Source organism: Lathyrus oleraceus, chromosome 3, assembly GCF_024323335.1.
Source record: "Lathyrus oleraceus cultivar Zhongwan6 chromosome 3, CAAS_Psat_ZW6_1.0, whole genome shotgun sequence".
Classification (NCBI taxonomy): Eukaryota; Viridiplantae; Streptophyta; class Magnoliopsida; order Fabales; family Fabaceae; genus Lathyrus; species Lathyrus oleraceus.
The window spans coordinates 288,152,952-288,167,654 of record NC_066581.1 but is presented as its reverse complement, the minus strand read 5'-3'; the positions used below and the strand labels follow the sequence as shown (position 1 = coordinate 288,167,654).

The window sequence follows — 14,703 nt, the reverse complement described above, 5'->3', positions numbered from 1 at the left end:
GTTTGTTGAGGTTGATATGACCCCTTGACTAAAACCTAACCCTTGTTTGAGCCACTTGTTTGTGTATAGCGTGTGCTATCTGTGCTTGTAGGATTGTTTGACTTGCTTCCTGTGCAAGATAGGATTGTTTGACTTGCTTCCTATGCAAGTTAGGATAGTTTGACTTGCTTCCTGTGCAAGTTAGGATAGTTTGACTTGCTTCCTGTGCAAGATAGGATTGTTTGACTTGCTTCCTGTGCAAGTTAGGTTTAGTTTAGACTTGCTTCCTGTGCAAGTTAGGTTTTGCTTGGCTTGCTTCCTGTGCAAGTTAAGTGTGTGTGGCTTGCTTCCTGTGTGAGCCATGCTTAGGATAGGTTGGCCCTCGTGCCATTTAGCTAGAAACCTTAACTTAGGGTTGATTTTTGCATGACAACATCTAGGCTCGAGTCGTAGTCTCCCTAGAGTTGTGTCTCCCTCTGTTATCTGGTTAGGCTAGTCCTTTATCCCTGCGTAGGGGAACTACATCGCCCTGATCTTCATACCAGATGAAGTATGTAGGCAGGAGATTGAGCTGATCTCTCCGGGCGCCTTTCTTTTCTTTTTGTGTTTTGTTTGACAGTTATAGGCTGAGTCCCCGACTCCCTATCAACCTGTTGCGTTGTTGTGTGCTTGGAAGCCGATGTAAGTCCATCGAGTGGCATTTGGGTTCCAGTGTGCGTGTGTTTTGGTTCGGATGCTGATATAAGCCCAGTGATTGGCATTCAGGCTCCATGTTTGCCTTCTTGTGTGTGTCTTGGTTCGGATGCTGACATAAGTCCAGTAATTGGCAGTCGGGCTCCACGTTTGCCTATTTGTGTTTGTTTGTGTGCGTGTCAGCCGAGCTACGAATGCTCTGATTCTTCTCTCGTCCGAGAAGATACGTATGAATAGGATGCGATATCCTAGCGAGCATGTGTCGTCTCCCCATTCCGAACTACTTCGACTCTGATGTCTATGCCTGATAGACTAAGTAGGCCCAGGATACGATATCCTGCCGAGTCAGTTTCAGTCAGTTTCTTGTGTCTCTTTCAGCCAGTGTGTGTGTGCTTATGAGCAGTGTTTTAGCAACCATTTTCCTTTCTATTGTGCGTGGATCCCGTAGAGTACTACGGATGCGTAGGGGTGCTAATACCTTCCCTTCGCATAACCGACTCCCGAACCCATTCTCTTTGGTCGCGAGACCATGTCTTTTCCAGGTTTACTTCGAGCGTTTCCTTTCCCTCTTTTGGGATAAATAACGCACGGTGGCGGCTCTGTTGTTCTTGTTTTCCCGCCGGTTTTTCGCGCGATGCGACACTTGGCGATCACATTAATTATTTTTTTCTTTTTTCACACTTGTTTATAATTATTTTTACACTTTCGCGAGTAATCTTTAGACAGTAACACCCGTTCCTGCAAAGAACAACCGAAATGATTTCTGTTGAGTACAAAAGATGTGATAGATGTTAATACCTTCCCCAAGCATAACTGACTTCCTTACCCTTTTCTCTCCCCCTGGGTTTTATCGATGTTTTACCTTTCCTTTGGGAATAAATAAAGTTCGATGACAACTCTATTATATCTTTGAGCGTGCGATGCGCTCACGTATGTTTTGCGTAGCTTCACTACCTTATTGTCTATTCGACGATCTCTTGGCCTATTTAAAAATACAGAGCACTAAGAAACGATACTCACGGTGAATGTTAAACCTAAATCTATGTCTACAGTTTAGAATCTACCAGAATGTTTATCCTAGATCTATATTCAAATAGTACTTCTCAGTAATAGTTTAAATCATAAGATAAATATGTAAATAAGAATAACATCGATAGAGATTTGTGAAAAAATTGTATACAACGCCATGATTAATAAAAATACATACTATAACTGTAAACCTACATCCAATTCCAACAAGAGAGGGATTTATATACATATATTAGCTAGATATAAAAATAAGGACGAGGAGGAACAAACACCCACCACGATTTTCCAACGATAGAAGCGAATCCAACTCCGGATCTTCAAGAAGCAACTTCCACTTGTTGTTTTCTAAGCCTCACTCTCTCCCAAAATGGTTTTCTCTTTAGCCCTAACTATGTATCATTTGAGAGTCAAATAGATTTAAGAGAGAAGACCCAAAAATCTGATTTGGATATATTTATACAAAGTTGGAAATTTGTTGTTTCGCCCATTGAAAGTTACTTTATGGCCCTGCTGGAAGTCAGAGTGCATCAAACCGTTATTGTGCAAAATATTTGATCTCACCCGACGAACCCATTCTCGCCCGGTGAACTCAAGCTCACCAAGCCTCGTCGGGCGACCAACACGAGTTTTGCTCATGGAATCCATTTCTTTTAGCTTGCCCGACGAGCTCGCTTTTCCTTCGCCAGCTCTCGCCTGGCGAGCATGCTGAAACTTCTCATATTGGCTTTGTTACTTGTTCTTTGAATTATGCATTTTTCTATGGTTTCTTGCAACACTTTCCTGTAGAATACCACACATATCAAGGTTACTAATGCTAATTGCAAATTATATGACATTTGTGGCAAACATAAGGAAATTAATTAATGAAACCGCAAAATAGTTCAAAAAATGCCAAGTTTTTATATATTAATGATAGTCCAATTTGGCACTCCTCAATGAGCTATGATTATTTTGCCTGGTATTCACCATGAACTTGATTGATGACTAACTGGAAATCACTTTTACTCTTCATCTGGAGGCACCCATTTCCAGGGCAAGAATCATACCATTGAGATGGCTTCATACTTAGCCTAGTTATTGCTTACTTTAATTCAAACGTTAATGCTTGTTCGATCAGTATGTCACTCGAACCTTCTAATACTATCTCGATGCCACTCAGTTTAACCTTTGAGCCACCATCGACGAACAACGTCCATTATAGGTAAGCCTTTTTGTCTACTAACGAGCTGATATCCTCCAAAAAAACTACTAGATCTTAGGAGTTGATGCTTCCTCTTGGGACATATTGGATATCATACTCTGAGACTTCCATCACCCAAGATACCATTATTCCCACAAGGTATGGCTTTTTAAGGACTTGTCAGACATGGTAATTGGTTTTCACAAGTACTTTACTACCTTGAAAACAGGGCCTGAGCTTCCTCACTGTGACAACGTCGACCATAGCTAGCTTCTCGTTCTTCTAGTAACGTGACTCAACACATTTAAAAACTTTACTTGGAAAATACACAGGTTATTCTGCCTGTCTATCTCTTGGACTAGTATTGAACTCGTCGTTTGATCTATGACCGAAAGGTAGAAGAGTAATGGTAACCACTCTTTTGGGTGAGTGGGGATATATGACAGTGTGAGGAAGGTCTTTATTCGTGAAATTTCCTTATCGCATTCCTCTGCCCACTCGAACTTCTCCTTCTTTTTTAGGGTATAGAAGAATAGAAAATCCTTATCACCCACACAAGAGAGGAAGCGAGAAAAAACAACAAGGCGACCTGCTAGCTAATGCACCTTTATGATGTTGGTGAGGCTTCTCATTTCAATGATCGTATGACACTTATCCGTGTTAGCCTCAATGCCTTTTTTTATCAACACGAAGCCATAAAATCTACCTCTCTACACTCCAGAGGAACACTTGGAGGGATTCTTACACAAGTTGTACTTCGAGACTGCTTGCAAGATATCCTCTAAATCTGGTGCATGACTATGTTCTTCTACAATCTTCACTATCATGTCGTAGACGTGGACTTCCAAGCTCGACCCTATTTGATAGGAGAATACGACGTCCATGGCCCGCTGGTACGTGGCGTCAATGTTTTTGAGGCTGAATGGAATGAAATTATGATAGTAGTTAGTACAGTTTGACATGAGCGTCATCTTAGGTGCGTCGAAGGGACCCATCTTAATATGATTGTACCAAACGAATAAGCATCCGTAAAGCTCAACATCTGATAACCCGAAGATGCATCAATTAGGAGACCAATATTTGGCGAGGGATAAAGGTTTTTGGGACAAGTCGCATTGAGATTGGTGAAGTCCACACACATTCGACACTTGCTTAATGCTTTCTCCACCAACACTACATTGGCCAACTAGGTAGGGTACTTTGCTTATGTGATGAAACCAATGCTAGATAATTTTATTTACTTCCTCGTCGATGGAGACTCTCTTCTCATAGCTAAATTTTTGTTTTCTTTGTGACGTTGGTTTTGCAGCGGGGTTAATGGTGATGCGATGGCACACCATTTTGGTATCTATACCTGGCATATCGGAGGGGGCCCAAGTTAAAAAGTCGAAATTTCGAATGAGTTGATAGAATAGTTTGCTCTCATATTATTTAGAAAGTAAGATGCCTATCTTTGTCACTCGGTAAGCCGAATGGCTTATTTGAACCTCCTTCATATCTTCGGTGGGCATGAGTCTCTCATTTTCCACACCCAATCTGGGGTCCCAACCAATAGTCCATATGTCACGCGCTTCGGGGAAATGGAAAACATCAAGGGCAAGCTCTTTCCGTTCCCATCGTCGAGCTACTTTGGTAACATTATTTGGAACTTTGTTGTTCTCCTTGAACCATCCCGACTCATTCACTTGGTAACATGTATTTTAGGACCATGTACTGGGTAGCCGCCCTTAACGAGTTGATGGAGGCATGCCAAGGATAAAATTGTAGGGCGATAAAGTGTCCATTGTGAGATAACTAACTTCAATCGCTTTGGAATTTGACTATACGCCACATGTTGTCTCTAGGGTTACATGTCCTCTTATTTGGATATGCTCACCTGGAAAACCTACTAGTGAACCTTGGAACACCTTAATGTTGTCGAGATCAAGCTGGAGTCTTTGGAAGGTATCCCAAAATAGGACGTTAATGGAGCTTCCCAAGTGTATCAATACTCGTTTGCTATCCTAGTTACCGTGTTGCATAATGATGACCATGAGGTCATTGTCACTAGGGAGGACCCCAATGGCGCAATTGTTAGAGAAGGTGATGCTAGCTCATAGTTTTCTCCGTTTGGCTTTGGAGAGTCCTAGAGATATTACGTTCGTAGTCAAAATTTGCCTGACATATTTCCTCTAGAAGACGCTGGAACTTCCTCCACTGACAAAACCTCTGACTATGGTGCTAAAGAAGAAGTCTGGGTCTTTCTTGGTCATTTTAGGAGAAGATAGTGAAAATGGCAACGATGACGAAAGGTGTGGCTCATGCTAGTTTTATCAGGGCCTCACGATGAATGCCAATGTACTTATCAAAAAGTACATAATGCATGACAACCTTATGCCGGCAGGGGTGGCCAAAGGCCTTAGTGATTTTTTATGGGTTATGACATGCTCACAATAACAAGAGATCCTGTTTGGAGGTGTTTAGTCTATGGAGAAAGCAATCTCACGTAAGATGAGAAACTCTGTATTCTCTACGTATTTTGTGTATGTCATGAGTTGTTTATCTCTCAGGCCAAGAATGAGATACTTATAGAGACTTCTAGGTATGAAGTTAAGGTTTCTCGAGATTGATAACCGCCCACTTAGTCAGAGTAATAGTTCGTTGAATCCATACTTTCAAAGAGACACACTCTGAGTTGTTGACTCTGAATTCTCTCTGATCGAGACATGTATTTTATGTTTTCCACAACGGGGCGAGTGATGGGCGTTGAAGACGAGGCTGCCCTCGATCGCGGACGATAAAATGATGTCTCTTCTTATGGACAACCATGATATCCCCACCATTGAATGGTATATATATATATGAATATATCACTACATAATTGATTTTGTGTATATACGTCACTAAAATATTTATTTCATGAAAGATTATTCCGTTAGAGAATGCAATGTCATGGATAATAATGTTTAGTCTTTTTTTTTATATATTTTAATTTGTGTCAAATAGTTTAATAACTGCAATTTACTTAAAAAAAACAATAACTACTAATTAAACTGTTTTTACGAAATTGTTTAATCTCTTTAATTTTGAATTAGTTTTGCTATTTTGTTTTAAAATTGAAGAAATAATAATGATGAATACTTCAATTTTGATATGCATTTTGTTATGTATTACAAATTTATTTGGTATACATGATTTTGACAAAGTGTTAGAATATCAAACTAAATTTTTATAAAAAAAATAGTAATTTTTTTATTTGATACATTTATCATAACTACATAAGAGGATAAATTAGGATAGTTTAACAAGTGTGATAAATATAATAGTGATCAAATTATTGAATTAATTAATTGAAGGTTTCTAACTAATTATAAAAAGTTTAATTGCCAGAACTTGTCTTTTTCGATTCTCTTTGCTTACATCTTGCAATTATTTCAAAACTTTGTTTGAAGAAATTTTATAGTTTAAGAAAATGAAGAATACTTGCATAAAAACTTATCTAAATTCATATTCTTAAAAATATTTAATAAGAAGTGAGAAAATTTTAAGTTTATTTAAATTTTAATTTATTTTCAATTGAATTTATAAGATGGTTGTGATTATGAAGGAGAGAAAAAAATTTATTTCTATTTTTTAATCAATAATTTTTTTTATCGACTATGTATAAAATTATTTATTATGGTTGTTTTTTATATAATTTTTTTTAAGTAACAACGCTATTTAACATTTTATTTCATGGATTAAAACTGATATTATTTCCACCAAATCAAGTGACTCCCTATATAAATTTAATGAAATTAAAAAAAATATTAATAAAAAGTGATGTAAATATACATTTAATTTAAAATTATACCATTCAATCCATATAGTTTCATTAGCTAAATCAAATTTTAAATTAATTATAGTTTAGCTCTCTATTTTTTACTATCTACAAAATTAAATTTTATTTTAAACTTAAATAATTTTAATTCTCATCTAGGCTTAAAATTAAAGCGTATATATTTTAGACACATATCCATTTTTTTATGTAATAAAAGGTGTCTTTTTAATAATACAACATTAGAATAATCAATTTCCACCTCCACAATTTTACTTCTTATCATCAAAACGTATAAAAATATCCAAATATTCTTTTAAAAACACTAAAATGGCTAATTAAAAAAAATATTTCAATCGTTTTTAATAAATTTTATTTAAAAAATGGAATATTAAATTTCATAAAAATCAAAATAGTTTATGTCATTTTTTTGGTCAAAATTTTATATCATAGAATACAAAAGAATAATTCAAAATATTTATTTTAAAAATGCAATGTTGGAATTGGGGTGGTAAATGGAAATTAGACTCTTTCAATATACAACTATATTGGGCTTCTATGACCCGGCCCATAAGCATTCCCGTCCAAGTCATTATATTAAAACCCTAGTTTCTCATTTCATAACCAAAACTAGGTTAGCAGTTTTTCATTCTTCATCCCCTTCCCCTTTCAACTTTCAGAGGCGGAGCAATGGGTCGTGTGATTAGGGCACAACGTAAGGGAGCGGGTTCAGTTTTCAAATCTCACACGCATCACCGGAAGGGACCTGCTCGTTTCCGCAGTCTCGATTTCGGCGAGCGTAACGGTTACCTCAAGGGAGTTGTTACTGATGTTATCCACGATCCAGGTCGTGGTGCTCCTCTTGCCAAGGTTACTTTCCGTCATCCTTTCCGTTACAAGAAGCAGAATGAGCTTTTTGTTGCGGCTGAGGGTTTGTACACCGGTCAGTTCATTTACTGTGGGAAAAAGGCTACTCTAGTTGTTGGTAATGTGCTTCCTCTCAGATCTATCCCTGAGGGAGCTGTTATCTGCAACGTCGAAGGACATGTTGGTGACCGTGGTGTCTTTGCCAGAGCCTCCGGTGATTATGCTATTGTTATCAGTCACAACCCTGATAACGACACCTCTAGGTTTTGTTCTATCTTTTCTGTTTAAGTTTTTATTCTACTTTATTTGGTTATTGATACAAATAATGTTTGTGTTTATAAGTTCTTGAGAATTATTATTTACTAGGCTGATTTGATTTGTTTTGTTTGAAATGATACTTTAGTGTTAATTTTATTTGGTTAAACTAGAATTCTTTTCAGAATATCCCATATGATGCTCTGTTTTAGGAGAACTTGTTTAATCCTGATTTTCTGCAGCTGGAATTTCGCTGATGTCATGTTGTTTGTTTGAATTTTGAATCTGATTTGTACATCTTAAATTTGATGTTGTATGTCTTCAATACAGTTAAAAATTATGTTTAGGTGTCTAATGCATCCACATTTTGTTTTCAATCAGGTGTATTTTTGACATTTAAATATTTAGAAAATGTTATGATCCTTATAGTTTGTTTAGGGTTATGTTTATTTAGGTTTTGGTTTATTGTTTAGATTTGTACTAAGATGTTAATTTTGTTTCACAGGATCAAGCTTCCTTCAGGTGCAAAGAAGATTGTGCCAAGTGATTGCAGGGCTATGATTGGTCAAGTTGCTGGCGGTGGTAGAACTGAGAAGCCTATGTTGAAGGCTGGTAATGCATACCACAAGTTTAGGGTGAAGAGGAACTGCTGGCCTAAGGTTCGTGGTGTGGCTATGAATCCAGTTGAGCATCCCCATGGAGGAGGTAACCACCAGCATATTGGTCATGCTAGTACTGTCAGACGTGATGCACCTCCTGGACAGAAGGTTGGTCTCATTGCTGCCAAGAGGACTGGGCGACTCAGGGGTCAAGCTGCTGCAAGTGCTGCCAAGGCCGACAAATAAGAAGTTTAGATTGTTTGAATTATATATTATTTGCTTGCGTTACAATTTTGTTTTGAGAACTATTTCTGTTTTTGTTTTGAGAACTATTTCCTAGAAGTTATGGAGTTTTTCTTAGACAGCTTGTTATGGTTGCATCTTTATTCTCTACTTCAGATTAATTATATGTTTTTGATGGCCTTGTTTTTTCTTTTTCATCTTGAATTATCTCTTTCTGAATATCATCATGGTCTCATATCTTGGCATGTTTGTTTTTCTTAGATGTTCTTTGCATCATCAATTTTTTTGACTGCATATTTGTATTCTTAAAGCTGGTTATGCAAATGTTTGTTAAACTCCAAATAGCTCTGAAGATTTTGAAGAATCTATTATTGATAGATCATAGTTACTATGTATTTCATACATAACTTAATTATTATAAAATTTCTAGAGTACTTTGCATTTAATAATTCCAATCTTAACCAGCTGTAGTAATTGACTACAAATAAATAGAAATTGTAATGAACTGTTTTACAAACACAACTTTTAAAAATTTACTTATTTTTATTACTACTTATATGTCATCACTTCTGTTTTTTCACCAGTAAACAATCATCCGATTCTCAGTATATCTACGATGGAATTCAAGTGTGATCTTGTGAATGGTTGTTTTGGTCTTTTATGTGTTTTTGTATTTGCCAGTTATTATAGGATAAATGAAGCCGATATTTCTGTGATGCTCAAAATTTAAGGCTGCTACGCAATGGTAAGTGTAGTCACTACTGAAATATTGCAGGTATATCATAAGGTGATGCAGATCAAATTATGAAACGGTTGGAACTATTTCTTAATTATGAACCGAATTCTTGTAACAGCATAGCATATCCATAATATACACATAAGACGAGGAATTCAAGTACACAGTATCACGTACTAGTAAATATTACAGCACAAAAACCCTAACATAGATTTCATCTTCTACAATCAAGCATCTGACCATGTAATGTCAAGGCCACCCCATTGTTCTTTAGGAACACCTAAAGCTTCCCACACAGCCTTGGAAGCATCCACAATGTTGTTTGGACATGGAGGTTGGTAATCATGTTCTTCATCACACCCCATTGTAGAGTCACACTCATCAACAACCATGGCCACCACACTTTTTCCATTACCACTTACAGTAATCTTGTTCAGACACCTGCTCTTGTCATTGAACCATCCAGTGGAAAGTGCAACAACAGGAGTGTCATCAGAATGGTACTGATTATCACATGCTGAAGGTCCACCTCCGTCTCCACCTTTCTCAAAACTATTAAGAGTTAGATAAGCCTTAGTATGAGTAGACACGGATGGTGAACACTCATATGTCGTGTACATTTTCCCTCGGACACAACAATCAGAGTCATTCTCTTTGTTGCATTGTCCTGATGGAGCTTTCTTTCCTCGGATTCTACCATTTGGACGACACTTTTGTGCTTGAGAAAATAGGCAACTTGTTAAAATAAGAGTAAACAATAAAAGAAAAGAAACTTTGGGGTAAAAACTCTTCATTTTGTTTATACAACTCTTAGTTGTTCTTGTTAATGTTGATGCTAAGATGGAGAGTTTAGTAGGTTATATATAGGAAACTTAGTGTTTGTAAAGTAAATTGTATTGAAGAAGCAGAGGGTGGAGGTTAGTTTTTGGGTCAAGGCAATGAGGTCTACCCTGCCGTGTTGGCTCAAATGACAACTACCGTAACATAGGATTGCTTTTAAGGTCAATGAACCAGTTCTATACTGCCGTGTCCATTTCAGATACTTTGATACTAGTCATATGCAATCTTTTTAAAAGAAACAAAAAACAGAATCATTTTTAAGAAACCAATTTGAGCAACATCCTATTTATTTATATCCAGCACTCAAAAGAACAATACAAACTGCAAAACAAGGTACAGACCCAATGGAGTGCTTCTTCTCAAATACATTCATTTTTCTCTTACTCTTTTTCTTCTTGACAAATTCTCTATGCATTAAAGCTCAAAAATGTCACCCTAATGGTATCGTAAAAGGTAAAAGCCCTTCCGGGCATTGCAGTCACGAGAATGACTTATGTTGTGTACCAGGTAAGAAATATCACACGTACAAATGTTCACCACTGGTGTCTAGTCACACGAAGGCATATCTCACTCTTAACAGTTTTGAAAAAGGTGGAGATGGTGACGGCCCTTCAACATGTGATGGCAAATATCATTCCGATGAAACGCCGGTGGTGGCACTATCCACTGGATGGTTCAACACTAAGAGAAGGTGCCTTCATAATATCACCATAAATGGGAATGGTCAAAGTGTGGTTGCAATGGTAGTTGATGAGTGTGACTCATCAAAGGGGTGTGATGCAAAACATAATTATCAACCACCATGTGCCAATAATATTGTTGATGCTTCAATGGCTGTGTGGAAAGCCTTAGGTGTCCCTAGGAACCAATGGGGTGGGTTGGATATTACATGGTCAGATGTTTGATGGTTCAGTATGTGTTCTGTGAGGTTATCTGTAATATTTTTTACTGCTATGCTTCATATTTTACCTTTGCAATATGTCTCATATAGTTCATCTTGTGTCAAATGTGAACATTTTGTTTGTTCATAGAACATAGTACCTTATATTAATGTTACCAATGAATCATCTATTTTTTTCTTGTCTACATGAGTCGTGATGGGGTGAATTTACAGAATTTTTCAAGCATTATATGAGTATTAATCATCATAAAAGTGCATTGATAAGAAGCTATAATCAAATTGTAGTAGGGTTCATTTTTTTTTTCTTTTTATGATTATTATTAATTTTCTCTAGTATTTCACGATAGATTAGTTCTTTCTAATAATGTAGGTCACCAATCTCTTAATGGTGATGAATGTTTCTACATTATTTTAGTTATTTCTAGATATTTCACGATAGATTAGTATCATGATAGTTCTAGGTTCTTCTATCATTTCCATACATTTATAATTCTAGGTTCTTCTACATTTTTCATACACATTATAGTTCTAGACTCTTCTACCATTTTCATACACATTATATTTAAGAATATTCTAAAAATTTGTAGTAATTTCAACACCCCTCCTTAATGCAAATTACTGTGACTTTGAGCGTAGCTCATAGCTATTCAAGTCCTGGTCTTGATAACACCTTCGTGAATATGTCTGGAATTTGATCTTCTGTCATGCAGTAGTTGAATTTGACCTCTTCAGTTGCTCCAACTTCTCTCTCTCTCTCTGATAAAGTGATACTTGATTGCTATGTGTTTTGTTCTGCTGTGATGCACTAGATTCTTTGCCATTGCAATTGTTGATTTGTTGTCGCAATTGATTGTAGTAGGCTTATCTTTTTTATTCACTCATGTCTTCAAGTATCTGTCGGAGTCATATAGCTTGACTCGTTGTTTCAGCAGCTGCCACGCAGAGCCGTCCCAATCAATTTGGAGGCGCTGTTCTATTTTAAAATTAAATATTTAATAGATGAAAACACAACAAATTAAAAAAACATATTTTATTTAATTGTAAATAAAATTAAATATATAGAGACAAAGATAATACAAAATACTGTGTAGAAATTTGATTTATCGAAGTTTAGTTATTCGCGTTTTTCTTCTCTTACCATCTTCGATTTATAAATTTTTTTATATCATTTAATAAAAGAAAAAAAAATTCTTTGAACAATTTCCACAATATTAATAACGAAGTGTTTTATTTAATAAACAATTAACAATGTAAAATTATAAAATTTCAAAGTCTCACAACTACTATTTCAAATTTATTAATGTAGTGATTCACAATGATACAAAAATATAAATATTTCTAAACTTACATCTCAAAAATTTTCATAGATCTATAAAATATATTAATAAAAGAAAAAATTTGATTAGGTTTATTGAGATATTAAATTTTAAATAAATTTAAATGTAATTTATTTAGATTATAGGCGGTTGGATAGGATATACTTCAATATATTAATAAAAGAAAATATTTATTAAATTAATTGCAACATTAAATTAAATTTAAAAATAATATGTTGGCGTTTTTTTTATAAAAGTAAAAATATACATAAAATGTAAGAACAAGGAATCGAACCCAGATTGTATTACTACCAAAATGATATAGCCATCACTCGGCTATAAAATAATAATATACTAAAATGGAATTAATGATATATTCGTTAGTGCTATATTTATATTAATCTTATCTATCAATTTTGAGGCCCTAAAAAGTCGGAGGCCCGGTGCGGTAATACTCCTCGCACCCCTACAGGGCCGACCCTGCTGCCACGTACTCTGCTTATGCTGTTGAATATTTTTCAACCATTTCACCATCGATTGTAAACCATTTCAAAATCATTTTTCAACATAAATCAAACCTTGATTGATATCAAGTTCATTTTTAAAATCAGAACAAAAACATCTAATAACTTCAAAACATCTTTTACAAATCAGATGAAAAAGAAACAATTTGGTATATACCACTCTTTTCTCCAATTGTTTGGATATGATCCATATAGCTCGACCATTTAAGCATTCATCATCCGCTTAAAGCTTTCTAACCTGATTCAAATTAAACACCTTTCATAATCATAACTTGACAAATCTTATTTTCATAACAAATTAGCTGATAAAGGATTAATTTGGTGGATATCACTCTTTTCCCTAATTATTTGGATACGAGCCGTATAGCTCGATCATTCGAGCATTTGTCATTCGTTTAAAAATCTTAACTTGATTCGTATCAAACCTCTTTCACAATCAAAGTCCATTTCGCGTCAAAGTCTTTTCTCAAATAAACCGTATGAAAACGGACTAATTGAGCGTATGCCTCTTTTTCCCCCGAGTGTTTGGACATTGGTTGTAGAGCTTACTATTTGAATACTTGTCTTCAATATCAAAATACAATAATTAAAAAAATTTGGCTTGTTCTTTCATATAATAAAAATGATTAATTGGGCGTAGGACTCTTTCTTCCTCGAGTATTTGGATACTGTCTGTAGAGCTCGTTGTGTGAATACTCATCTTCCGTTAAGGAACCATGACTCAATTTGCCTCACATATTTCACAATAAACTTGTTTGAAAAATGATTAATTGGGAGTAAACCTCATTCTTCCCCGAGTACTTGGATACTGGCTGTAGAGCCATCCATGTGAGTACTTGTCTTCCACCCAAAAACATTCTCAACCAATCAAATTTATCTTTTCTCACCCCCGCGCGATCAAATATGTTTTCATAAACGAATACTGTTTAGTCTTATCTACCGTGATACAAACAAAAGCTTAAGACTTTAATTGCAAGCATACAAGCAACGTTTAACCGCTAGAATTCTACCTAAACATCCGTTCACTAAAATCAAACAACCAACACTCATTTGCTACGAATAAGTACGTAGCTTTGAGTTTCCCATCGCACCTAGGGATACGCAGAAGGTAGAGAAAAACAAAAAAGGGGGGGGGGTGAATTGTTTTAGGAAAATAAAAACTTATTAGAACTTAGACACACTCAAAAACAGAAGAATTCAACACAAAATTTTATACTGGTTTGCTTGAAATTCAAAGCTACTTCAGTCCACCCGGCTAAGGTGATTTCACCTTCAAAAAGGACTTAATCCACTAATCTTGAAAGATTACACAACCAACCTTCTAAGACAATAATAATACCTTAGTCCTCTCAAGTAATCAGACTTCACAAAGTCACTTGAGGACTTATCTTAGCAATAATATGATTATAGTAATGAAAAGTGCTTCTAACAAAAAGCAGATATTACACAAGATAAGTACAAGAGTTATTCTCACGTTAGAGCAACAACTCGTGAGAGAAAGAATGATGAAGGTGGAAGGATTGAATTCTCGTGTGTTTCAGGTGTATTTCTTTGGATGGCGTTCCGTCCTTTATATATGAGTAGTGAGCAGACCGTTGAGTGATGTTAATGTCAGAATCTTGAGTATTGAAGGATGATTAAAGTCATTAATCTCTGTGTTCTTTCCAAAGCAATATTTGGAGCGTCATAACATCCTTCTAAAAATAGTTTCTTTCCATAAGCGAGTTTCTTCAAGGTTAAGATTT

At 35.7% G+C, this 14,703-nt stretch overlaps 3 protein-coding genes across 3 annotated transcripts; 2 read left to right on the top strand and 1 right to left on the bottom strand.

Moving 5' to 3' along the window:
- Positions 1–7,291: 7,291 nt before the first annotated feature.
- LOC127127103 (60S ribosomal protein L8-3) lies at positions 7,292–8,831 on the top strand. Its single transcript, XM_051056219.1, has 2 exons — positions 7,292–7,807; positions 8,305–8,831. The coding sequence occupies exons 1-2, from the start codon at positions 7,368–7,370 to the stop codon at positions 8,642–8,644; spliced, it is 780 nt and encodes a 259-aa protein (XP_050912176.1). The 5' UTR covers positions 7,292–7,367; the 3' UTR covers positions 8,645–8,831.
- A 652-nt stretch (positions 8,832–9,483) lies between these two features.
- Positions 9,484–10,171, bottom strand: LOC127127104 (kiwellin-1). Its single transcript, XM_051056220.1, has one exon. The coding sequence runs from the start codon at positions 10,169–10,171 to the stop codon at positions 9,605–9,607; it is 567 nt and encodes a 188-aa protein (XP_050912177.1). The 3' UTR covers positions 9,484–9,604.
- LOC127127107 (putative ripening-related protein 1) lies at positions 10,120–11,137 on the top strand. The gene has a single exon (XM_051056222.1). It carries the CDS (start codon positions 10,562–10,564, stop codon positions 11,120–11,122), a length of 561 nt encoding a protein of 186 aa, XP_050912179.1. The 5' UTR covers positions 10,120–10,561; the 3' UTR covers positions 11,123–11,137.
- Positions 11,138–14,703: the final 3,566 nt, after the last annotated feature.